This window comes from Labrus bergylta, chromosome 10 (genome assembly GCF_963930695.1).
Source record: "Labrus bergylta chromosome 10, fLabBer1.1, whole genome shotgun sequence".
In the NCBI taxonomy this organism is placed as follows: domain Eukaryota; kingdom Metazoa; phylum Chordata; class Actinopteri; order Labriformes; family Labridae; genus Labrus; species Labrus bergylta.
This window is the reverse complement of record NC_089204.1, coordinates 10,063,496-10,089,307: the sequence shown is the minus strand read 5'-3', so window position 1 is coordinate 10,089,307 and position 25,812 is coordinate 10,063,496. Positions and strand designations below refer to the sequence as shown.

The window sequence follows — 25,812 nt, the reverse complement described above, 5'->3', positions numbered from 1 at the left end:
CTTAACGTCCGCCATATTGCTTGGAAGCTATGCAAACAGGCTCTATGGAGAAAGCTGATAATGGTTGTATGTTTGCATGGATTTATTTGGGGATTCCTTGGCAAAACAACTTAATATCTTTACTACTTTAGTGTTGGTCTCATTCTTCTGTCAGTATTAACCAAAATAAGCCACTTAAGAGATTTAAATTATTACCTGTATGTTTCCATAGTAACTGCAGTTAAAGAAACATGTTAAACATCTAAGCCGAGCTTGAAATCCACTGGATGGAAACGTTACAGAGTATTCAGCTCAGTTCTCATGTAGACAACACAGGGTCAGGATGAAGCAGGAAGCAGATGGAGGTTTTTTTCTTTTCTTGTGGTAATAAGTGTGTTTGAGTGTCATCATTATAGCCACATACAGAGTGTGTATGTGTTTGGAGCTACAAGCTGCTAACACAGGTTGTTTGTTGATATCTGTTAATGCTTAGATTCCAGGGAAGCTGCTGTTCTCTCTGGTGAAGCGTTACCTGTGCGTCACATCTCTGATGGACAAACTCAACACGGCAGGGGTGGAGTCTAACTCTGACAGACAAGATGCAAGCCCCTCCCCTGCCTCCTCCTCAAGCACAGCCCACCAGACAGAGCACCTCCGTGTACAGCGAGAGTTTGACTTCACCATGGCCATGGCAAACCTGATCTCAGAGCTGGTACGCGTCATGGGCTGGGACCGAAACCGACAGCCTCTCGATGGCTCCATCCATCGCTCTGGAGGAGGCGGGATCTCTGGGGAGGAGCAGGGAGAGGAGGCTCGACCTATCCTTAGATCCATCTTCCAGCCTCGTTTCTGCGCCTCACCTGTTGTTCTCACCAGCAGCTCTGCTGTAGCCGCTCCTGCTGCCTTGCAACATAAGAAGAAGCCAGGAAACGGATATAAAACACGCTCTGAATTCGCCAGCCGTTCAGCCTATGTTGAGTACGTTCAGGACAACCTGAAGAGTGGCATGATGGTGCGCATGCTGGAGGACTACGAGGAAGCAAGCTGTGGAGATGAAGGAGAGTTTCGCTACAGCAATGATGGCTCGCCACCTGTTCAGGTGAGGGACAGAGCTATGATACAATCTTTTAAAATAGATGTTGTCATGGGAAAAGCAGTGGGAAAGGGTCAGTGTGCATTCAGTACACAATGTGTTAAAACCAGGGTCCCCACAGATCCTTAAAAAGCTTTCAGTATTTGCAAATTAAAAATGAGTTTTTAATTTTAAGTTTTCCGCCTCATTGTGGTCAAATGTCTTAATATGTATTTCATGTTTGGCTGTTATGTAAGGATGTGAGTTCAGTTTGTTACTGGAGTCTAGACGGTCCCCTTTTTTCAGGTGTTAAAACAGTGAGCAAAATGTGCTGCTTCCTGTTTGAGGCTGCAGCTCCTCCTGCTGTCTGAAGTGTGGTAAACAATGATGAAGTTAGGAGGGATCAGCGTGTGAATGTAGTCCTGGCTCAGCTGCTTTATTGACCTTCCTGCAGTCTTCTAGAAAGCTAAATGGTATTGACTGTTCCATCAAATATTTCTGCAGTCAAAACTTTGCTGCAGCTTCATTAACACAACCATCCAACCACAACTTTATCTGGTGTTTGTTTGTTGAGAGTCAGTGGTGACGTTGCCATGTTGCCTCAGATGTCAGTGAGACATAATAGCTGTTCTAGGAAGTTCAGTTTTAGTTACTGATCCGTCAGATTGAAGGTTTTTCACAAATATAGACACTAAACACAGATTAATGAGACACAAAATCTAAATTTGAAAAAAACAAACTCAAATTCAAGATTGTTGAGAAAAAACATTTGGACTATTTGTGGACCCTGATCTGTACCTGATTGGCCACCTTTATCTGTGTTGTGTTCAGGTGTACTGGAACTCCCTGTCCAGGACTTATTGGGTCCACTGGCACATGGTGGAGATATTGGGCAGCAGCAGCAGCAGTCAGTCTGAGAAGGAGACACAGGAGAAGGCCTCCACCCTGACAGAAACCCTCAAACTTACTACAGGTAAGATCTGATCTGTCTGTCTGCCTACCTGCATTTCTGTCTATGTTACATCAGTTGTCATCATTTTGTCTCTCTGTGATCTCTCAGTGAGTCAGACATTCTTCTCAAAGCCCCCTGGGGGTCTGTACTCCTTGCCATACCTGTCTGAGGGTCTCCAGATGGAGTCGCTGGCTCTGAGCCGGGCTGAGTGGTGGGAGATCCTCTTCTTTATAAAGAAACTGGAACCAAAGCAGCAGCAGGAGGTCAACAGCATCCTGCTGCAGAGCCTTGACGACCAGGTGAGGATGCGGAAACCAAGACATGCCATAAGCAGCAGAATCAAAGCCAGCCGCTGATATGTTGATAAAAGTCTCCTCCTTTTATCATTTGAACATCACTTTTGACCCTTCCCATGAGCCTTCACATAATTTTTTCCTTAGACAACACTTAATTCTTAGCGTAGGTTATCCATTGCAAGTCTTGAAACCATTAACTTGGAATAAATTTAAAAAAAATTAACGTTCATTTTCTGTAAAATAAATTTCCAGCACATGTATTTTTTAAGCTTAGAAAGATGGCAAGATATTGACCTGAGACTCAAAAAGGAGCTCCAAATTTTTTTTAAACAATTCCGTGGTAGAAGTCCTTCACACCTTCGCCCATCACTTCAGAGCTTCTGAATGTTTTTCAAAGTCTTCAAAAGAGATGGATGTTTATCTAAGCTAAGATACTCTTAAAAAGGTTTTCAAAATTCTTAAATCTGAAACTCCAATCATTTTTTTATTCGGTCATAGTTTAGAAATGTCAGTTATCTTGTCAACTTAACTTAACTTAATTATATCATAAGAAATGATCATGATATACAGATGGATAATGTCTGTCTGTCTGTTGTCTCTGTGTCCTGTCTGTCCTCCAGGAGGCGGAGCTAGACGACTGGTCTCTGATTGGCCTGAGTGTTCACGGAGATGTGGCTAAGAAGCTGCTCCACTACCTAAAGCAGAAGCTACCGTCATCATGTCTGAGCGACTTGCTGTGCTCTCACACCTTCTGTAAGCACTACCTGCGACGAGGAGGAGGGATCCTGGAGGACGAGGAGCTGCTGGGTGAGGAAACAGACCGCTCAGTGTTTGTGAGGTAGTCTGACTGACCATGACTGTGACTCTGCTTCGTTTTCCAGCTGAAAGCTCTCTGGGCTCATCCGGCCTGGGAGGAGTTGGAGGACAGAACTCCTCCTCTTCATCGTCAGCCTCTGTCTCCTCTTCCTCAGCGATGGGCTCCGTCTCTAAGAAAGCAAAGAAGGAGATTCCTGCTGATTCAGGCTGCGGCAGCCCCGAGGCAGAGAGCGAGCTGCCTTCAGAGGATGACAGTAGATACCCCGAAGATCTGGAGGACAAAATGAAAGGTGGGGAACGGCTCTGAGGGTTCTGAAAAGGGCGCTGTAGCTACTGTCCGTCGGATAAAATGAAACTTAGTAAAGTTTCACTAACATTTAATTCTAGGCCTGGTCATGTCTTCTAAGATGGTCTTTGTTAGGACAAGACTTTGGTTGAATCCAGCCAACCTTAACTACCAATTTAAAAAAAAAGATATAAAACTAAACAAAAAAAGTTTGAAAATTGGAAAATGAAGAGGGCCCTACACCAAAAACAAGAGTATGCTGACTCCCTCGAAGCCCAACAGTGTTTCATATAAAAAGATACAATCCTCCTTTAAAGATCCAGCCAAGGCAAGAATTGATTGCCCTGAAGAAGATAGATTTAAAAAAAAAAAAGGCTCTTTAAAAACCCCCAGACTGGCAGAGGTCCTTCTCCATGATATCAATTTGTGGCGTTGGTGACATTGTTCTATATTTCTGCAAGATAAAAGTGAATCAATCATTTCAGTGACAACGATTTTGTGGAGGACAGCTCAGCTGCTGTTTTGGTGTAGACTGTCTGGGTGACTATGAATCTCCCCATAGAGACAATAGAACCAAGTAAAAGTAACTGAAGATTAGGGAACTGTCAGGTCCTGTGTCTTTTTCTGTGGCCCATGATGCTGTCCATGGTGCTGAAACGGTGATCAGAAAAGTTCCCCAGAGGACAGAGTTGATCAGGAGGAATGCTGATTCACGACTTAAACTAATTCACCGTTTTGGTTAAAGTGTATTCATGACCTTCTTTGTCACTTTGAATTGAATACACTGGAACATTTACACGCTGTCAAACTGGTTGAAATAGAAACAATCTACATTTAGACGAAACTCCTGCTCCTGACTGGGCTTAACATTCATACCTGCTATGAAGTGCAGCTGGTGTAACAATAATGTCAGAATTAGGGGAGAAGTTAGAACCAACTTCAGGAACACTGCAGGAATACTAGTCTGCAGGAGTTATACTGTGTCAGAAATATCCTGCTACATCTACATGTGTTTCTGGATGTCCTTTCCTCTCTTCAGTGTTTAATAACCCCCGAGTCCAGGGGAAGAAGACGATGCTGGAGAAGCTTGGGGAGGTGGTGGATATCCTGAAGAAAGGGGGGTCGGGCTCAGACCAGGCCCAGCAGCTGGCAGCCGTTCTCTTTATCACCAGGCTGCTGGAGGAGAAGGGGGGCCAGGAGAAGAACTCCATGAGGAGCGACTCTGCCCAGACTGTACGGTGAGAAACCACTGCACAGCGCTTCAGGGCAGTAAAAGGAGCCATAGGTAGTTCAATAAAGTATGGGAGAACATTTGGAGAACCCTAGTGTGATGTGTTTAAATTCATATAGAGCCGTGGTAAGTACAGTGTTTGCAGGGAATAGTCTGAGCGGGAGGGTGGATCTGGAAGTGACTAGTTTCCAGCAAATATACACACCCCTTCTGTGGGTATGTCAAGTGGCCTTGGATTGAACTACTTTCCAGGAAATACTCAAAGTTTATTGGTAGTTGTGTGTACGTTCACAGGGCCTGGGGGTAGTTCAGGAAGCATGGGGGTGTTGAGCAGACAGGTGGCCTCAAGGGTTGTTTATGGTAGTTAGGAGAGTGAGGGTTGTGTGAAACTACTACCTAAACTTTTTCCAGGCCCTCGAGTTTTGATGTTTTATTTTTTCTCAGTAAACAATGAAAATATTCCCCCTTCAGAGACCGAGTTTTGTGTAGCATACAAAGTCTTTTTCCTTTTATATCCATAAGTGTCCAGTTTAATTCATTTTGTGCCCAATGGAGGATTTGTATCTTCCAGTAAATACTGATTTGTATTTCTGGAGATTTGTATCTGTGACATAAAGAAGCAGACAACACTTAAACATTAGACTAAGAATGTGACCTTTTTTTTTTGCTTTGCTTCTGTCAGGGACAAGGTGCTGAAGCTGCTGGTGGAGCTGCTGTCCTCATCCTCTAAAGACTTGGTGATAAGTACGCTAAGACTCACTCACCTCATTATGCTCAAATATGAGTGGAGGGTGTCTTTCGCTTCTGAGGGAGGGGTCAAGGCTGTCCTGTCCTGCATGCAGGAGTTCTCCACAGTCACACAAGTCCAGCAGCTGGCGCTCGCTGTAAGTAACAACCCGCTCATCCTCTTAAATCTTCAGAAATCCATTTTGTGCTTTCAGTACTTCACTCAGTGCAGTGCTGCAACAGCACAATACACACAATTTCAGTTTTTTAATTTAACTTAAGCAATTGCAAATTCGAGATTGCACCAAGGAGTTTTGCCCTACATGACTGAAAGCTGACTCTTACTTTGTGGAGTTTTTTTTTACTCATATGCTTTATATAAATATCAAAATTTGGCTCCTTGGGAATTGTCTGTTCTTTCTGCAGTTAAAATAAAATACTGTCAGAATGACTTTAAAGATTCAGCTATCACATAAAAGTGTACTCACCGCAGCATCCGTTTTATGAGCCTGTGTTGTTTTCGTTGTTTGTCAGACTCTGAAGGTGATCACTGGAGCCAGTAAACACGACCTCCGCAGCGTCGGCAGCAGCCTCCCTCTCTCTGAGTCTGGCACTCAGATGATGTTGGAGATCTTTGCCAGTATCGGCTCGGCCACGCCTGAAGGCTCCAAAGGCCTTCTGGGAGCCATCCCTGCCGCGATTGATCTCATGCTCAAGACTAAAGGGTGAGTTACTGCTGAAGGTTCAGGTTTTACCTCCTCCGACACTCTGATCCTGATCATTGATCCTCTGTGCAGCTGCATGCTGTCGGTTCGTAACGGCCTGCTGGTCATCATCATGCTCATCTCGAACCACAAAAGCCTGGCGGAGCAGCTGGTGGCTTCTGACGTCACAGCAGTCCTCAATAAGTGTCTGACTCTGTCCAGAGCCGAGACCATGCTGGCCATCATTGCCCTCAACCACATCTCCATGGTGCACAAGCTGGACAGCAAAGGTAACATGAGCACTCTGACAGTAGGGCTGTGTGATAACATGATCTTGATTGTGGATCAAGATAAGTTTTTATGTTTTGTCACTGTGTGAAGCTCATCGGGTATTTTTGGTTGTTCCTGTTATTTTGGAGCTGGAAATCTGTAGCATGCGAGTTAAAACATTTTAAATAATATTTTCTAAATAAACATAATGTAGCAGAATGTACACCCATGTATTCTTGACTGCACCCATACATTGTTAAAATACAATGTTGTGAGATGTTTTTTTTTTTTTTTTAAGAAAGTACTGCACCTCTTTAACTCAAGTTATAATTTGAAGTCTACTTTGACTCAAGTCACGAAGTTGTGCACTTTGTCCAACACTGGCTAACACTGATGTTAACCTATGACCCACTGTGGACAGGGCGGCAGCAGCAGAATGTATTTGAGTCACTTACATTCAGGATGATTTCCTCGCTCTAAATGTGGTCCAAGATTTTCTCAACAGTGGAACCTTTTGTATTCCTCCATGTACTGATACTTCTGTCAGCATCACAGATAAGTTTTTAACTCCAAGGCAACAACAGCAAAGCTACCCGGGCCTTAAAGAAAGGGCTACATTTCTCTAAAGTCTTAATGAAGAGCAGAAGGAAAGAATCAGTACAGACATATGAAGAACATCCAACAAGCCACACTTCAGTCTTCACCCAAAAACCTGTAAAAAGTTGACCGTAATAAACTAGAAACTTGTCTCCTGGTTGTTAACTGCAGTGTGTTTGTGTCTGTGTTCAGAGTGTCGGGAACAGCTGGACTTTAAGGACACGGAGCTGCAGATGTTGGTGGTCAGTCTGAAGGAGCTAACGGCCACAAAAGAAGTGATCCAGACACTTGAGCAGCTGCTGTGTGATGACGCGTCGCAGCTACTGTGTGACGATGCCTCAAAGCTGGAGGAGAAACGCAGCCAGGTACACTCAAAGGCTCCTTTCAGATTGCATTTCTGCAACCGCTCCGCAACAAGCCCCACCTTCCTTACGACTTTGTACTTCCACATTGTTTACCCAACGGTGTAATATTGATGTCCCAGTCTGTGATTTCAAATTGCATTACAGCGTTGCAGCAGCATGACATACAATCACACATGGCCCTGTTTTCCCCCGCTGGCTCTGCATCTTTCACTGACCCCGCCTAGCCCCTGTGTCTGTTATTACCTCTGACGCCACAGAGGTGGGACGACTTGGCTCCACCATAATGCCTCTGTGACATTTATAATGAAGGCCAGGAGTGTAAATATGCCTTGAACTAGCAATATAAAAAAAATGATACACACATACACTAGGATTTATAATTACATACAGATGTTTGACAGAGCTGTCAAGAGAATCTCAACCAATGAGACTAGCAAGCTGCAGCAGGACACATCCACATCTGGGCATTGGGTTTTTGTTTTAAAGATGAGAATAGAGACATTCCTACTGTTAATGCAGAAACGGTTGAGAGGGTGTTCGGGGCAAAAAAAGACAAGTGAAAAGGAGCAAACAAGATCTGCACACAAAGTCTTAGGAGGAGGATGTGTGCTCGAAATGTCACTTGTCAATAAATCCTTTAAACGGGAGCTCCTTGGTGTGCGGCTCTTGTTTGCTTCTTTTTCTCTATCCAGATTCCAAAACCTTGTAGGGACAGCCTTTTGGCAACAAAATCTTTAGATATGCTGTGACTAAACAAACCCTACAAAACAAAACAAAAAGTCCTCCACACATGGCTCCCCTGCTGTGGTGAAAAAAACAGATCGCAGGATGAAGATAACAAGAAATTTATGTTCTATTTTCTTGGGTAACTTAATTACTACACTGCGGACGTAAGTGGTGTGTGTATGCCCGTAATTAAGATGATTATGTTTTTATGTTTAGGTGACTCACAGCCGAGAAACTTACCAGGATTTGGTCCGTCTGATGGAGCAGCACCGAGCTGACCGGGCCGTCCAGGTGTCCATCCTCAGGTATTGGCCTATCACAGCCCTGTAACCCTTGACACTAGTGATGCTGCTGCTGTTGATCTTGTCTGATTGGCTCTGTGTTCATGCAGGATCCTAAATAAGTTCTTGGACAACTACGAGGAAGACGTGCTGCCTTGGCACGAGAGCATCGAGCCCTGCTTGTCCTCCATGACGGCCTTCATCAGCGAAAGAGAGGTCAGTACAGTCTAGGACTAGATGGAACAAACCCAACTGGTTATGTGCTTTAACCTCCTGTGATTGGTTGTTCAGGTGGTCCAGCATTTTATCCGCTTCCTGTACCGACTGGCGTCTCTGAACAAAGACTACGCAGTAGTGATGTGTCGTCTGGGGACGAAAGAAGCTCTGGTGAAAGCTCTGGACAAACACAGCACCAACCTGCTGCTGGTCACCGAGCTGCGAGACCTCATCACAGACTGTGAGAAGTACGCCAGCCTCTACAAGAAGATGACCACCAGTGTCCTCGCAGGATGTATCCAGGTAGGCAGAAGGCAAGGAGGGGTGGTCAAGGACCCGTAACAGACACATAAAGACAATTTAGCTTTTTTTTTTTTAGTATTTCTTGCTCTATTATCAATTTAAAAAATGTAAATAATTAAACAGCAATGAAATGCAAGAAATGTGTCTTGGTGTCTTGTTGCAAAAACAATGACAACAGAAATAGAACAAAAAAGTCAAACTTTAAGAAACAGCACTACTCCTTCTGTCAAAGAACTTGAAAAGATTTAACATATAAAAAAACAATGTGGAAAGAAAATGTGTACAAAGATACAACAGAGGAGTCGTTCTGTTGTCCAGGAATGTTTAAGATGATGTAGAGTGCAAATATCTTAAAGAATAAAAAAAACTGTTACAGGCGATACTTGAATCCTGTGTACATATAATATAGATTGTTGTGATTGGCCTAAAACTAAATTAGGCCGCATGGATGTCTGTCTGAACGGGAGGGAATCGGAAAGAATGGGAAAGCAAATAGAGCATGATCAGATAAATGTGGCTGTTAGGCTTTGTAAATACAAATGACAATAGATTCATGTTCTCTGTACATAATATTAAGAAAATTGAATAATTGTAACCCTCGCTGATCCTAGCTATATGTGATTTTTTTTTTTAAATCAGTAAATTAACTCTTTACTAACCCTGTTCCCATTTCATTGAATTTTCTGAATGAAATGAAACAGCCTCTCTGTCGGTCAAGAAGACTATCTCACCTTGTCTACCTCCTGTTTCCTGTTAGATGGTATTGGGTCAGATCGAGGAGCATCGTCGAAGCCATCAACCAATCAATATCCCCTTCTTTGATGTGTTCCTCAGGAATCTCTGCCAAGGTACGATTGAACCAAACATTATGTCTTTATTTTTTTCTGATTGTGCAAAGTAGTGGTGTCTTAAATGTAAAGATGTTGATGTAAAGTCAGTTAATTCAAATACATAAATGTTCTGTTCTTTGAGTGCATGAAGAGAGGTTTAAGATGTGTTACTGGTGCTGTGTTCAGGTTCCAGTGTAGAGCTAAAAGAGGATAAGTGCTGGGAGAAGGTGGAAGTTTCGTCGAATCACCATCGAGCGAACAAACTGACCGATAAGAACCCCAAAACCTACTGGGAGTCCAACGGCTGCACAGGCTCTCACTTCATCAACATCTATATGCACAAAGGAGTCGTCATCAGGTACACACTACTGATGCTACCTATCTTTCAATGGGGAAACACAACCTCCACGTACATCAGCATTCTGAATCAAATTAAACCAACGTGCAGCACCTTTGACTTTGACTCTGTAGATTTGGCTGCTGCAGGACAGACTCCTCCCCCTCCACTCAAAGCAGCCGTAGTTAGCGCACCTATACTTTGTCCCGTGAGAGTGGATCGCTGCCTTTTTGTCCTTCGCCAATCATATCCCTGATTTGTGCAATTTAGACAATGTAATATCCTTGACTCTCTGAAAGATTAACATAACTTCTGCACCTTTACAAGAAGCCAACAGGACTTGAGAAATGTCATCATCTGCCCACATATTACTTTGAATAGACCACTGCTGCTCTCTCTTCCTGATTTTTTGAAACTTCAAAACTTTTATTTCTATATATTATATTATATTTAATTTCTATAATACTTACACTGACAGTACTGCCTAACATATTTTACAATGTTCAAAGTGAAAGTACGTGATCAAAGCTGACATTCTCAGTGTGCATCCTTTTGTAACTGTGGAGATCTCTCGCTTCATTAAATCATTCAGATTCTTTCTTAAAGCCTTTAAAAAAAAAATGTTTTTAATAACTCTGCCGAAGAGTCAAACGAGAACTACAGTCCACAGTCCAGGACTTACGACCAACATTGCTAACAAATGAAGATTGTCATCTGTGTGTTTTCAGACAACTGGCCATTCTTGTGGCAAGTGAGGACTCAAGCTACATGCCGGCCCGGATCCTGGTTCTGGGAGGAGATGAGCCCACCAGCATAAATACTGAACTAAACACGGTGAGACTTGACTTCACTAAAACAAAGGCAGAGTCAGCAGTTTGTGTATCCACGCACCATCGGACCAAGTCTTTTCTTTTTATTAAAGATTATGTTATTTATTGTATCTTTTTGTTTGGTATTCACTGCATATTTGTTCTGTGTGCAGGTGAATGTGACTCCTTCAGCCAGTCGGGTGGTTCTCCTGGAGAACATGACCAGGTTCTGGTCAATCATCCAGATCCGGGTCAAGAGATGTCAGCAGGTCAGACTTTGAGATCAGTCCTTTTTCTGGCTGGCTTCATCAAACCCCACCACTCTATCTACTGACAACTCCCCTTCACCCACTGATCCCGCCTCTCTTCTCTCTGACAGGGTGGCATTGACACTCGGGTTCACGGTTTTGAGGTTCTGGGTCCAAAGCCCACGTTCTGGCCGGTGTTCAAGGAGCAGCTGTGCTGTAGGACCTACCTGTTCTACAGCACCAAGGCCCACACCTGGTGTCAGGAGGTGATGGAGGACAAGACACAGCTGCTGCAGCTCTTCAACAAGTAAGAAACAAATGTTACTGTTAATAATCAGTTCAACCAGAAAAAACTGTATAAAGTGTAATGTCGTAATATGATACAAAGGTTAATACTACAGTTATACTGCTAATACTACTGCTGATACTGCTGCTCTACAACAGTGTTTTATACTCTGAGTACTCACTATAATTACTGCTATGTATTAATACACAACTACTATTTGTGTGTGTGTGTTTACAGACTGAACAGCGCTCTGAGACATGAGCAGATGTTTGCAGATCGCTTCCTGCCGGACGCTGAGGCAGCCGAAGCTCTTGGTCGAACTTGCTGGGAGGCTCTTATCACCCCAATAGTCCATAGCATCACACTATCAGGTACACACACTTGTCATTCCACTCTTACTGTACGTATTTTCACACATACACAAACTCTTAGCGTAAGTGTGTTTCTGCAAATGTGAACACTAAGGGACTAATTCTTCAGCACCACTTCATCAGAATATTTTTCCTGCCTCCCCATTGTAAAATTTCTGCGTGAAAGTGGGGTGTGTGACCGCAACAGAAGAAGTTCTAGGAAACTCACAGCAGGCTAGTTATGACATTTATATCACCCAATCCATGTTGATTGTCCTGTACGTAACTATTGTTCTTGACACTCCTTTTTTTTTGTCTGTAAGTCCACCGCTTGTTCATTGGTACTGTGAATACGTTCAAAAATAAGTAGCATTGGGGCTCTGGTGGTGCAGTGATAAGTATGGAGGCTTTAGTTCTTTAAGCAGGCGGCCCAGGTTCGAATCCAGCCTGTGGCTCCTTTCCCGCATGTCATTCCCCACTCTCTCTCCTTGATTTCCAGCTCTATCCACTGTCCTTTCTCTCCATTAAAGGCACAAAAACCCCAAAAATAAATCTTTTAAAAAAAAGAAAGTAGCATCCATATAAAGGTGAAAATTGTCAATTTCTTTGACATTGTGTCCCGCTTCCTGAGCTTCACCCTACAAGAAAAGTCTTCAAGTCTCAAATATGAAAGAGCAACTCATGAAGATTTTAGGGGCAAGCCTGGCTGAATTTTCTTAAGAAAATGGTAGACACACACACACACACACACACACACACACACACACACACACACACACACACACACACACACACACACACACACACACCCACCCACCCAAACTCAATCAAAGTCCCTCTCCCTGCTCACTTTGTGTTTTCCCAGAATCCGCGACGTCCAGCCCTCTTTCCTGGCTCCTCAGCGAGTATCTGGATAACGCAGAGTCAGCCCGCCGCTGTAAGAGCAGGGCGGCCATCTTTAACTCCAGAGTGAGACGCCTCACACACCTGCTGGTCCATGTAGACACGAGTCAGGTGGACGACGAAGAGCTCAAACCCCCCGTCAAATCAAGTGAGTGTCATTTTCATGCTTTATTTTTTGTAGTTTAGTCCATCATTTCTCTCAGCGATAAGTTTATATCTGTTAATAACGTTAATTTACACCAGTGAAACGGAGAAGATCTTTTACAGAATTTACTGAAATGACTAGATAGCTAGATTGAAGTTAGTATTAAATGTTAAATTCTTCCTTTTAAACTCTTTGTTGGGATCAATAAATTCTCGCCTGATCATTGATGTTGAAGGATCAGCAACATTTCCTCTGTTTGTATTTTCCTGTCAGCTTTTATAAAAGTAAAAATAGACGTTATATAAAGTAGAAGAATGAGGCTGAACAGATCCTCACACGTTTGTTACAGTCGAGGTTAAAAATAGATTCAAAAAGACTTCCAGAGAAACTGAGGTGAGAAATCTCTTTGACATCTTTGACATTTTATCTGTGAGTTAAATTCGTGCTTCGGGTAGAAGAAGAGTCGTGGTGTCAGTTCAGCGCCTTCACCAGATGGTTTCTGTCTGTGCATGTTTTGGTTCCAAATTCGGTCACCATGGCGATAAGTCAGTGCCTGTCTCAGGTGAACAACAGCGGAAGACACTTTCATATAAAGCTAATGAGGTTTTAATTAAAGGACCTTCTGTTTTAAATCCTTTAAGGATCAAAGTCACTGTATCTTACCGTATACTTAGAAACAGTTCTATCTTTCTGGAGAGCCTGTTCTGACAGATCGATCATGTAGTTTGAACCTGACTTTAGCTGAATCTGGTTCTCGCTGTCTGTACTCGTGTGAGATAATGTGTTGGCTTGTTTATTCAATGACAACAATGACAAAATGGAAACTCAAATATTTTGCATGTTATCCAATAATGTAGTTTTGATATAAAGAAAAGATGAATAACATCACAGCTCTAATCCATGTACAGAAGTCCTGCTCTGCTTCCTCACAGAGCAACCTGGTGAACAGAAAGAAACAGATATATTAGCTGCACGTCAGTAGTCTTAGAAACGTTCCTCGACCTAAACCGAAAGAAAGGCTGAAAGGATAAAATAAAGTATTTATAGATTGTAGGTCAAATCTTTTGTCATCGTCTACATACAAAAGACTTGGAACAGTTTTATTTTTTTCAATGCTGTTGTCAACATAACCTTAAAAATGATGTTCAGTAAAAATGTGTCCAGACAGTTGAGGGCAATGACAAATGTAACAATGTTCCATGTTTGAATCAATCAGTAAATTCTGTGATAAAATGTAGAGACAGTTCTTATCAAATAGATGCATCAATGAAGAATGTTGGGATTTAATGCTAAAGTGTATGAAGTGGTCCTCCATGTTTAAAGAGTGTTTTTTGTTTCAGAAGGTCTCAACCGAAGCAAAGAGCTGAAGAGTAAGTAACAGCTGAGTACAGAGGCCATTTTGTTTGTTTACACTCTGCTCTGTGACATTTCATGAGTCCAAATGAGGACAGGAAGTAATCATGTTGCCCCCTGCTGTTTCACACCCCCAAATGTGTCTAAAACATACTAGTCTGCTTATTGATTCCATCTGAAGACTAGAAACTCCTCACAAATACATTATATGGCTGCATGAACAGAGACGACATCATCTCATAAAACATTGATTTATTGTAGTTTTACTGAACAAGCAGGAGGAAAAGCATTTTTTGAAAACTTTTTTTTCAGTGGGAGATGAAAATTCTAGTAATTATTTTAAGTGCAGGGAAATTTTATTATTATATTTAGTATTTGGAAATAATACAAAGTCATGAAAGACCAAGAAAAAAAGCATATATTTACAATAATTTAATTATTTGGTGTACGACACCCAAAAATAATTTATACTTACTTACAAAAATACAACTTAAAAGGCAGGGTTGGTAATTTTCTCCAGATACACTTTTTAAGATTTTGGTTGAAATTGTCTTTAGGTCCTGACAGACATTAATAATTAATGTGCTATGAAAAGGGAACGAAGAAAATCTGTCATCCGTATCAGTTGTAAGCCTGTAAACACTTCGGCCAATGTCTGCCGCGAGGTCCCAATCTGATGAACCAATCACGCCTCCCTGCTCGTTCTCTACCCCTTGCGTGCACTAGTCCACAATCAAAGCGTGTCACGGATGACAGTGAGTTTATACTGTGAGTTCTTCGTTGGCCGTTGTGGGTTTAAAATAGTCTTTTTTATATATTTAGAGGGGAGGGGTGTAGAAGGAGCACTATATCATGCTAGTTTTAAAAAAATACCAACCCTGCCTTTAACAAAAGGGATGTAACTGTTAAAGACATTGAGAAGTATGTTTGATTTGAACTCATCCAGCACGGGGCGTTAGCTGACACTTCCTCCTCCTCATCTGAACAAAGTTTAACATTCAGCTTCCTCCAAACAAATGTGGATTCATAAGGACGCGTTTACACTCCCATCTTTTTCTTTCAGTTTGGACTGCTCTTAATTTGACTGCAGACTTCCTGTTCCCATTTTAGTCATGACACTGATGTGGTTTCTTTCCAGATGGTAAAGAAGAACAGAAGCACTGCTTTATCTTTTACGTGTTTGGCTGCAGTTTTCATTTCTGTTTCATTTTTGGATTCAGTTTATGAGAAATGGGCTTCATTCTGAGATTCAACATTTTTCGATTGTGTCTTCCAGACGGTAAAGAGGGTAAAAACAAAGACAACACTGCGGCCTCTTCTTCCTCCTCCTCCTCCTCAGCTAAACCCAAAGTGAAGAACAACAGCAGCATTGCAGGCATTGCCCTCTGTTGGCAAGGGGTGGTACAGCGCCAGGTAAGACCCTATCGCCATGAACAATGATGATGTTATCTGTGATCTGTCATTTTTGTCTTTTGGCTTCAAATGTTTCCTTAAATGGCTTAAAGCATGCTCTTGCTATAAGTGATGGTCAGTTCTACATTACCGTGTTTCTAGATGGTCATACATGTGGCTCAGAACTCTCTTAAACATGACCCTTCCCCCCTCAGGTAAAGAAGTTTCTTGAGTCGAGCTGCAGTCTGCCAGACTTTGTGGAGCGGTACCGGACTCTGTACCTGCGGCTGAGGAACGCCATGGAAGAGCTGTTTGGACAGCAGACTGCCTTCGTCCTGGCCCTTCGACATGGCTTCTCTGCTGCGCTGCTGCAGCTCTCAATCCTCAAGGCCATGCACGTGAGTACTCGCAGGCTTACATGTGTGCTAATCATCATTTGATTACTCTCATTCTAAGCAGGTCTAACTCAGATCTCCATCTGCAGAAATATTCTATAACAGAAGGTTCCACGGAACCTTTTTTTTAAAGAACTGAATTTAACTCAGGAAAAAAACCTGTCATTGATCTGGAATGAACCAGATGTACTGATTCTACCCTTCACCACACAAATGAAGTCTGGTTTTAGAGTTAAACCTCTCTGCCCTCTGCTGACTAGTTTGATTAACTTAGGCTAATCCCTAAATATATTTAAATACAGTGAGCATATTCTTGGAAATGAAGGCTGAAAATTGTAATGTGTGCAAATCACCAAATATTAACAATGAAAAAACCTTGTAATGTTCACAATGTGCACGAATATGCAGTTTTCTTCTTCTTCTGTGATCATTTGTCTGACAAAACAAAGTTTAGAGTGCTTTAATGGGCTTCAGGGACTTGTATTGAGCACTTTTTTTATTGTGTTGCTACTTTTTGTCAACAAAACACAGTAATGGAAAACGTCCTCTGAAGATCAATGATAACTTATTAGAACTTATAGTTTAAAATGTTTCACAGTCCTTCCTCGTGTTTTTAGTTGAAACGTTTAAACTCAAGCTTTTAAACATGTATCATATGTTGTTATGTTATGCAGGTGAGTGAGCGCTTCGCTCAGTACATCGACCAGATGATCCAGGCCAGTGGAGCGGCGTGCGGCAGTGTGCAGACGCTGGAGCGGCTGCAGCAGTTTCTGGAGCCCATGCTCTTCCTGTCGGGCCTGGAGCTCGCCAACACCTTTGAGCACTTTTACAGGTCTGAATGTTACGACCCCAACTCAGCTGCAAAAAGTGACAACATGTTCTAAAAACATTAAGACAGTATGCAGGAAGGAGCCCTAACCAGTGTCTCTCTCTCTCTCTCTCTCTCTCCAGGTACTACCTGGGCGACAGGCTGCTGGCTCAGGGGAACGTGTGGTTGGAGAGTGCTGTGATCGATCAGATCGGCAGCTGCTTCCCGAGTCGCTTCCCTCAGCAGATGATGAAGAACCTGAGCGAGTCTTCAGAGCTTCAGCAGGAATTTCACCTGTATCGCTTACAGCAGCTGGACCGTTGCCTGCAGGAGCACGATCAGGTCAACAAAACCCCACTAAACCTTCTGGAGCGTCATTTAGTGGGAATTTGATGTTTGATTCTACTTAATGTGGAAACGTTTGATTGCTAGACTCTCTACATCTCCTTTCAAGTTAATTTATCAAAAATAAACTGTATAAGGGGAGGTCTTCAAACTTCCAAGGAAACACACATTTCATTGATAAAAGAAATGATGTGCATCATGTGTAGCTAGGGGACAATAAGAAAATGACTTAATGATATCTAGAGCTAAAAGGCTTCAAAGTCCTGCAGGAATTATCAGTTAAGATGTTGCGCTTAATACAGATTGTTCTTTTGTGTTGTTGCTGCAGATGATGGAGGAGGAGTGGGCCGAGACAGAGGAGGAGGCGGAGGTCCATGTTTTGGTTCTGTCTCCTCGCTGCTGGGCTGTCTCGTCTCTCTGCTTTCTGGATCAACCTGCGAAACATTATCCAGCTGAACTTTGCTCCTACCTGAACCAGTTTACACAGTTCTACACACACAGTAAGTATCACTTAACTCTGTTACAAACCTGGCTTAAATCAGGTTTAAACTAGTCTCTTTTTTTATAAACAAGGCTTTACTCTGTCTTAGAGTAGTCATAAATCAGTTTAAACACCCTTAAACTATGCCTATCATTTTCAGAAGTAGTTTAAAATCTTTTATTTGACCAGACTTAACCCAGTGTTTCACTTCTCTTATTGTAGCTGTTATCCAGACTAACATTCTGCTTATACAAATCTTTCTCTGTAATGTACGTCTGTATGTTTGTATGTCTAATTTTCACATCTCTTTGTGTCTCTTTGTTTATGCGTGTCAGGTCAGTCCATGTACGGTTTGAGTCACTCAAAGCCTCGACGGCTGCAGTGGACATGGCTCGGTCATGCTGAGCTACAGTTCGGCTGCTGGACGCTGCACGTCTCCACGCTCCAGATGTTCATCCTGCTGCAGTTCAACAGTCATGAGGTAACACAAACACTCGATAGACACTTTTATATGGAGTCCTTCAGCAGTGCTATGAGCTGGCTGTGCCCACTGTCTAATGACAGTGGTTGTGTTAGCAACGGACCTCCGTTAGCCCTGCAGCTAGCTCCAGCCATCCTGGGGCTACGCAGACAGCAGCCGCTCAGCTCTCCTGTCCAGGCCCGACTGGCTTCAAATCTCACATCTCGGCTACTAAAATTTTTAATGAATAAGTCCGGTTATGTGGCTGCGATGGTGTTGATAGCAACCAATCCTAAGTGCGGCCAAGCCAGCTTTGGTCTCTGCCTCCAAGTCGTCAAGTCTTTTCTCCGTGTGAGCAGAACTCCACCTCGAGCGAGGAGAGAGATAAAGAGAGAGAGCAGCTGCAGTGATATTCTTTGTATCACCTGTGTTTTATTTCACCCCTGTGCAGCTATCTGTTGATGTTGCTGAATTTGTTCACAAATAGTTTTATAGTTTGCATGGCAGTTAACATCTGCGCGAGTGAAACAATGTAATTTTCTTTTAGGTACATTTAGCTTTGTTTTCTGAACAGTTACCTGGAAAGAAAATGTAACCAACTGTGTCTGTGCAGGAGGTTCAAGTGGAGGCTTTGCTGCAGGCAACTTGCTTGTCTGCTGCCGTCCTGCTGCACGCTCTGCTGCCGCTCATCAGCGAGGGAGGACCACTGATCTGCAGCCACCCCAACGAGCCCAGCCAAGGTTAGGCATGTAACACACAGACAGACACAAAACTCCTGAGATTAGGTCACCCGGAGGGACTTCAGGCTATGTGTGAACGCAAACAGCCGCAATTTTCGCACAGGTCTTTACCCGGAGTTTCTCCGGCCAGACCCCGAGTATTTTATCTGAGTGAACTGATGTCTGAACGCAGCAGCATATACTCCAGAGAATTTATCTCGAGCCAATGGAAAGAGAATGACGTTTATACACAGTGACTGGCTAAAGTGTCTGCACGCGACCACTACGATCTCCGTGCACGTAATTAAACAGCTGCATTATGTTTTCTGTTCATCAGTTTGTTGTTCTCCTCTCTTTTGTGGATGTTGTCATTCCATTGGATTACACATAGCATTGATATAAAGGCAAAAAATCTCATTATAGTGTTGTGTAGCGGACTCTGTTGTTTCGGCCGCGACTTCCGCGTTGTTTATTTACGTCATATCTTCCCGTCATAAATCCCCCCCCCCCCCTCCCCTCTGACAGGGAAAGTCCCCCGCTGTGAGGAGCATATGTGAACGGCTAGTTCGGGAGAATCTCCGGAGCGTTCCTCCTGTAATTATCTAGAAATTATCCGGAGTGCATATGTGAAAACGGCTTATGATTCACCCCTCCCTCCCTCTGTCTGCTCTCAGGTGTGTTGCAGTTAAACCAGGAGGTGGCCTCTCGCAGTCTGGAGAGCGTCCCTGCATCGGTCCAGCTGCTGCCTAGACAGACGTACGTGAACGTGGACGAGGATGCTGCAGGTATGCTGGAGAGGAAGAGGAATTATATCTACTGCCTGATCGTTCACATCATGAAGCAGGAGAAGGAGATGCACATCGACAACCTCGTCTTTAAGGTCAGAGGTCAAAGCTTAGCCAGATTCAAGCCCCTCCCACACTCACTCTGCAGATAATTTTGCATGATACATTTTGAATAGGAAATTATATAAAATGCTTAGATTACCCAATGTGAGCTCTGATTGTGTTAATTAATGAAGTAAATAGTTTCACAGTTTAACAAAACAAACAGAACTTCAAGAGACTCAAACTTAACTGCCAACTGTCACAACAATATTAACAAATGTTTTCTTTCCATGAGAAAAAAACAACAAACTAATTAAGGGAGAGCAACATTTTCACAAATATATATATCTCTCTTTATCTTTCTTCCAGTCGATCCTCTTTCTGAGGAAGCAGTTTTATTAAATAACAGTATATCCAGAAAAAAAAAAATCCAGATCTACAATCAGAAATCAGAAAATAAAACCACAATGTTCAAATTTTCTTCAGGATCAAAGTTATTAAAGTGATTACAGCTCATGAAGCACTGAGACACTTACATTACATGGAAACGAGTGAAGATTTAAAACAGGGCTGAAGTTGTAGCTTGCAGCTATAGTCTGTATAAAGTATGGGCGTAGTCAAAGTGATGTCACCCATTTGTTTTTAAAGAGTGGTTATGAAGCCCAATAGTGGTGGTCGCCATATTGGAAATGCTATCTTCATCAAACTTCCAATCAATGGAGAAAGAGGTAAAGCTGAGATGGGTCTTAAGCCTTCTGGCAAACAGCTACTGACACCTGTCAGTCAACTTAACCCTCCCCTCATTTATTAGTGAATAACTCTTTGGCTCGATAAAATCAAAACAGATGAGTTGTAAAAAAATAAAAAATCCCCCCGCCCCCCCCCGTTCAGTGTGAATTTGTAAATAAATTAGCAATTGTTTTTAACAGGCTGTAAACTTGTATTTTTTGCTATAAAAACCATCGTTTTGACCCCGCCACCCTCCAGGTTCTGGACTCCTGTCAGAAAAAGGAAGCATCTCGTTCACCGGGTTCGGGCCGTATCAGCTGCAGCACCAGCGACGTGTTCTCCTGCATCATGCACGTCATCAGCAAGGGCTGCATACGCCGCAACGAGGACAACCCGCACATTGTGGAGTTCCTGCCGGAGGACCCATCCACACCCCAGAAAGGCCAGGCCCAGTTCTCCTTTAGCCGAGCCGAGATCAGGAAGGACGGTGTGGACAGCAAGGCTGACATCAGGTGTGAGCGAGACCTCTGACCTTTCACACGATCGACTCTGTTTACTTTCTCTAATCTCATTAAACTCTTCAGACAAAAGCATCTTGTTTATGTGAAACAAGTTCTCCTGTTCGTCTTTCATTCATATTTTTGTTAGAGCAGCAGCGTCTTCATCGTCACCTCACGTTAATCCTGTTGCGTGTTGCTGTATGAATCCTCTCCCCTGTTGTCATTTTGTTTCTAAAGGACTGTGCCGCTGTTTTCCCTTTTGTGTTTTAATCCTGTAATACAAACTAGTGTTTGACAGCTGCACTTGTTTTCAAGTTTCTCTTTGACTGCTCAGACTCAGACCACATAAAACGAAAACAACTCAGTTGAGTCGTATGAAAACACGCTGACATCCTGTGACTCCTCATAAACAGTCAAATGTAAAATGTTTAATTTTCTAAAAAAAGACAATAAAGAAAAAATTCAAACTCTAAAACCCTGCTTCTTGCCTTTTGCCTTATTTAGTAATGAGCAATATAAATCAATGATTTGTGTTAATTACCCAAAATCATTAGATACTTTTTTGATTACAGTTTTGATACAATTTCTATTCATCTTTCTGCACACACAAGATAGAACTGTCTTTAAAATAAACTCACTGTTTACAAATAAACAGCTGATCCTAATATGACGACTAGATTTAAAAATAAAAACTGATTTTCACTTTATGTAGTGTGTTAAAAAAGCATTTTACAAAAAGCATTAAAACAAAGAGCTTGAATTAATTTGAATTGAAATTAATTAAAAGCTTCAAGCTTCAAGTCCATTAAAACAAATCTGGTAGGACTTCACCTGAGCAGTTAGTTTTCTTGCACCACTCCCCTCGGCATGATGCTGAGATCTCCACTCTGCAAAAAAAACAATGACTTGTGTGTGTTTGCTTTTTTCCAGCCTGATGTCAGCACCGCGGCAATTTGAGGACGGCGTTCTAGACGCAGTTCTCTTCTCGATGGGTCGGACGATGACGCAGGAGGAAGTTCGTCAGTTGATGCAGAGGACCGTCCAGCAGGTCTTTCAACAAAGTTTGTTTTTTAAAGCAGTGAATAACTTTGAACCTGTTCAGTGTGATCATGGGTGAAGATTTGACAGCAGTGAGGTGTGAAGGTTTGTCCCAGGTATCTTCAAGACCTCCTGAAAGATGAGAGATAAATGTAGCGGCTGCAATGATATTATTTATTAGACCGCAGAGTGATTTCAAACGACTTTGAAAAGACTCAGGACAAAACCAAGGAGACTTAAATAGACTTTGAACAACCTCATAATTATTGCTCCTCTGTCCCCCTTCAGGTATCAGCTACTCTGAGTCTAGACCTGGACTGTGCCGAGCACCTGCTGGTTCACTGTAAGTGGAACATGGACCTGCTGGTGCAGCGATACACCGACGACTCGGACACCCTTGTCATGGCCGCCGGGCTAAAGTGCCGTAACCCTCAGCCCCCTCCAAGCCCGGCCTCTACCTGCCCGGTCTGCTTGGGCCCTTGTACTGCAGCAATGGAGCAAGTCCCCTCGCTGAGCTGCATGCACTACTGCTGCCGGGTCAGTCTCTCTCATTGTGACAGATTCAGGATCACATATACTCTCTTGTTCAGTATCTCATGTCTCACTTTGTGTTGTACAGTCATGTTGGCAGGAGTACCTGACAGCGAGGATCGAACAAAACCTGGTCATGAACTGTAACTGTCCAATCACAGACTGCCAGGCTCAGCCCACCTCAGTTTTCTTCCTAAACATCCTCACAGACAAGGACACCATTTCCAAGGTAATGCAGCATCCTCCTCATTATCTGACAAGCTCAGAGTGTAAAAAAAGCAGAGGTGTGTTTTTTTTTTCTTAGGACTTTTCTCTTCAGGCAGAGCTTCATGAGGTCCCTGAGAAATCTTTACTTTTTCTTTTATTTGTGTAACTTTTCTAATCATATTATTAAATTGTCTGAGCATGATTGATCTCTGCTGTTATATGTCTTTTAATGAATGTCTTTTTATTTTGCATTATGTGGGTTTAACACCTCCTCCTCCTCCTCCTCCTCCTTCTTCTCTGGTGCAGTATGAGAACGGCTTGCTCAGAGGCTATGTGGAGTGCTGTTCCAACCTGACGTGGTGCACCAACCCTCAGGGCTGTGATCAGATCCTCTGTAAGGAGAACATGGGGAGCATGGGGACCTGCTCCAAGTGCTGCTGGTCCTCCTGCTTCAGCTGCAACTTCCCTGAGGTCGGCGCTCCCCACATGCATACACACACACACACACAAATACACACATTACAAAAACGTTGCAGGGTGACATATGCGACAGCAAACTTGTACTTTAAGGCTTACAATCAACAAATATAGAAAAGTAAAATCAACTGATGTTCATACAAAGTATTTTCTCAATCAACTTGTCACAATGTTGATAAATTAACTTAATCTGGATTATTTTTACGTCGGTTGTGAGTGAACTGGTTTCTGAAACTACAGTTAAGGAAACGCACTGACATTACAATCGATAGCAGTGTTACTTTTCCTGATGGTCAGGCTGTTCACAATCAATCTTCTTAAAAACTTCAAATAGAAGAAGAAAGAAACAGTCTAGTTTTTGTCACGAGTGATCTTCTCCATATATCAGGTTTCTAACTAGACACTGGTAGTTATGTTTGTTGATGTCCTCCTCCAGGCCCACTATCCAGCCAGCTGCAGCCACATGTCTCAGTGGATGGATGATGGAGGATATTACGAGGGGATGAGCATGGAGGCTCAGAGCAAACACCTCGCCAAGCTGATCTCCAAACGCTGCCCGAGCTGCCAGGCTCAGATTGAGAAGAATGAAGGCTGCCTGCAGTACGTACACTCAGGATACCTGCTGATGATGAAAAACTCTGATGATGAGGATGGTGATGTTGACAAGTGTTGGTTTATTCCTCTTTCCCCAGTATGACCTGTGCCAAGTGTAACCACGGTTTTTGCTGGCGGTGTCTGAAACCTTGGAAACCAACACACAAAGATTACTACAACTGCTCCGCCATGGTAGGTTCAACACACTGTCGCAATGATCACAGTTAAACATGAATCAGTCCGGCACTCCTGTGTCGTGATAGTTATGCATATTAAGGTTAATCTTAACTTTGGCCCACCAGGGTTCTATTAATTTATTAATTTTTACCCGTGGCTTATTTGATCTGTAATCTTCTGGTTATTCATGCAGGTGAGTAAAGCAGCGCGGCAGGAAAAGAAGTTCCAGGATTACAATGAGAGATGCACATTCCATAACCAGGCTAAGGTAAGACACCTGTCCACTACACATCTGGAGGACTTTTACTTTGAAACAGTTGTAGGGCTTTTATTCTGAAACTATAGAGGACAAGAAAGACTTTTGGGATAAAGCATCTTGAGTACTCTTGTTTGAAGCTGCGATAGTTAGAAGCAGGTTTAAAACAAATACTTGCATTAACTTGTAATGCTTAAAAAGCAGTATGTATGTAAAGTTGACATGTTTCCCTATTAGTGGTATGAGGTGTTAATGTGTTGGAATAATAAGGATGTAACAGAAATACATTCTGTCTCTGATTATCATCATTATCATACTCATCAGTTAACACCACATGCTTATAGAGTAGCAAGCACACAGCCATTCAGGACTTCCCGCCAATATGTTCTTTTGTTAGTTGTCATTGTTTGCAGTTGACCACCAACTAAAGAGGCGAGAATTGAGTTTCTGAGTAAAACTGCCAAAAGATAGTAAGCTGCACTTTAATACAAGCATCTGTTTAAACAGATTAAAATACTAAATCATTGTTGTAGATGATCGTGATGAGTTCTGTGACTACGTCATGGCTGAGTGCATTCTGCCCCTTGTGCTCTTCACATGGAGTGTTTCCCTGTGTACAGCCAGTGTTTGCAGGATCAGTAAATAGGGATTCATCTGATATCAACCTTTTACAGTAACCATAGATCAGATTAGTGTAAGAAACATGAGTCAGTCTGGGTTTCTTTTGCAGGATTTTGCCATCAACCTGGAAAACAAAGTGTCGTCCATCAATGAAGCTCTACAGATGAAGTCTTTGACTTTCGTCATTGATGCCTGCAAAGTCCTCGCTCAGGCTCGTAAGGTAATCATCATCCTTTATCATCTTAATCAAAGACCAGGATCCTGCTGACTGATCTGTGCTGTTTGGATTGTATGTGTTTACTGTTCCCTGCTCTCTGTCTACAGGTGCTGGCCTACTCCTGTGTCTACAGTTACTACAACCAGGAGACGGAGAAGATGGACGTCATGGAACAGCAGACTGACGCTCTGGACCTGCACACTAACGCCCTGCAGATCCTGCTGGGTGAGAATCATATTATCATCGGTATTAAAAGAGTTTCTGATGTTTGAACTGAACTGTTAACCTGTGTGGTCTTTGTTTTCAGAGGAGACTCTGCTGCAGTGCACTGATCTGGCCTCATGTGTCCGGCTACTGAAACCAGAACACCTCAACACCGGACTGGAACTGATCCGACGCATCCAGGAGCGCCTGCTTGCCATCCTGCAGCACTCCACCCAGGTAACTAGTCTGAAGATTTCTGAAAGCAGTGTATGAATGAATATCTTAATTTACATGACCAATCCCACTTGGAATTATTCAGACACATTAGCTGAAAATCAGTCAAATGTTCCAGGATGTCATTTCGCCAACATCACAACAGCACCATTAACATGAACCATCCCCCAAATAACAACACTCCAAGAGGTAGGATACAACCAATACCAACACAGCCCCCCCAACACAAGGCGCAATATACCAATACAAATATAAACAAGACAAAATAGATGAATGAACTCAATCTTAGTTCATCACTTCTAAACAGTTTAGATACAATCCAGTTCATAAACCAATACATTACATGATGAATGGAGTCTAAGACATCTATCAGGTATAAGTTATTTTTATCCTCTTTTGCCACGCTCTAAAGAGATATTCAGACAAAGCAAAAACATGATCAGAGAGATATTCCATTAAAGGATCGTTCTCCATGTTGTGACTTTGATCTGGAATCAGTCATTGAAGTGACAGTTTTCT

General features: G+C 42.7%; 1 protein-coding gene across 2 annotated transcripts in view; it reads left to right on the top strand.

Moving 5' to 3' along the window:
* Positions 1 to 25,812, top strand: part of LOC109976060 (cullin-9) — a 41,454-nt gene that overhangs the window by 13,245 nt on the left and 2,397 nt on the right. The window contains exons 4-43 of one of the 2 annotated variants that reach the window (XM_020626277.3): positions 473 to 1,078; positions 1,883 to 2,024; positions 2,112 to 2,302; positions 2,920 to 3,106; positions 3,181 to 3,405; positions 4,441 to 4,639; positions 5,315 to 5,516; positions 5,893 to 6,083; positions 6,156 to 6,352; positions 7,122 to 7,294; positions 8,237 to 8,325; positions 8,412 to 8,517; positions 8,593 to 8,820; positions 9,578 to 9,668; positions 9,837 to 10,008; positions 10,716 to 10,821; positions 10,970 to 11,065; positions 11,176 to 11,351; positions 11,568 to 11,701; positions 12,546 to 12,731; positions 14,069 to 14,098; positions 15,358 to 15,494; positions 15,689 to 15,871; positions 16,543 to 16,700; positions 16,820 to 17,018; positions 17,350 to 17,521; positions 17,838 to 17,983; positions 18,576 to 18,702; positions 19,356 to 19,561; positions 20,496 to 20,749; positions 21,668 to 21,785; positions 22,064 to 22,312; positions 22,395 to 22,535; positions 22,820 to 22,984; positions 23,427 to 23,590; positions 23,683 to 23,776; positions 23,955 to 24,029; positions 24,748 to 24,858; positions 24,963 to 25,080; positions 25,163 to 25,296. In XM_020626277.3, coding sequence (XP_020481933.1) covers positions 473 to 1,078; positions 1,883 to 2,024; positions 2,112 to 2,302; positions 2,920 to 3,106; positions 3,181 to 3,405; positions 4,441 to 4,639; positions 5,315 to 5,516; positions 5,893 to 6,083; positions 6,156 to 6,352; positions 7,122 to 7,294; positions 8,237 to 8,325; positions 8,412 to 8,517; positions 8,593 to 8,820; positions 9,578 to 9,668; positions 9,837 to 10,008; positions 10,716 to 10,821; positions 10,970 to 11,065; positions 11,176 to 11,351; positions 11,568 to 11,701; positions 12,546 to 12,731; positions 14,069 to 14,098; positions 15,358 to 15,494; positions 15,689 to 15,871; positions 16,543 to 16,700; positions 16,820 to 17,018; positions 17,350 to 17,521; positions 17,838 to 17,983; positions 18,576 to 18,702; positions 19,356 to 19,561; positions 20,496 to 20,749; positions 21,668 to 21,785; positions 22,064 to 22,312; positions 22,395 to 22,535; positions 22,820 to 22,984; positions 23,427 to 23,590; positions 23,683 to 23,776; positions 23,955 to 24,029; positions 24,748 to 24,858; positions 24,963 to 25,080; positions 25,163 to 25,296 — 6,678 coding nt within the window. The remainder of the gene's footprint in view (positions 1 to 472; positions 1,079 to 1,882; positions 2,025 to 2,111; positions 2,303 to 2,919; positions 3,107 to 3,180; positions 3,406 to 4,440; positions 4,640 to 5,314; positions 5,517 to 5,892; positions 6,084 to 6,155; positions 6,353 to 7,121; positions 7,295 to 8,236; positions 8,326 to 8,411; positions 8,518 to 8,592; positions 8,821 to 9,577; positions 9,669 to 9,836; positions 10,009 to 10,715; positions 10,822 to 10,969; positions 11,066 to 11,175; positions 11,352 to 11,567; positions 11,702 to 12,545; positions 12,732 to 14,068; positions 14,099 to 15,357; positions 15,495 to 15,688; positions 15,872 to 16,542; positions 16,701 to 16,819; positions 17,019 to 17,349; positions 17,522 to 17,837; positions 17,984 to 18,575; positions 18,703 to 19,355; positions 19,562 to 20,495; positions 20,750 to 21,667; positions 21,786 to 22,063; positions 22,313 to 22,394; positions 22,536 to 22,819; positions 22,985 to 23,426; positions 23,591 to 23,682; positions 23,777 to 23,954; positions 24,030 to 24,747; positions 24,859 to 24,962; positions 25,081 to 25,162; positions 25,297 to 25,812) is intronic. The other variant, XM_065959837.1, reaches the window with a different exon arrangement.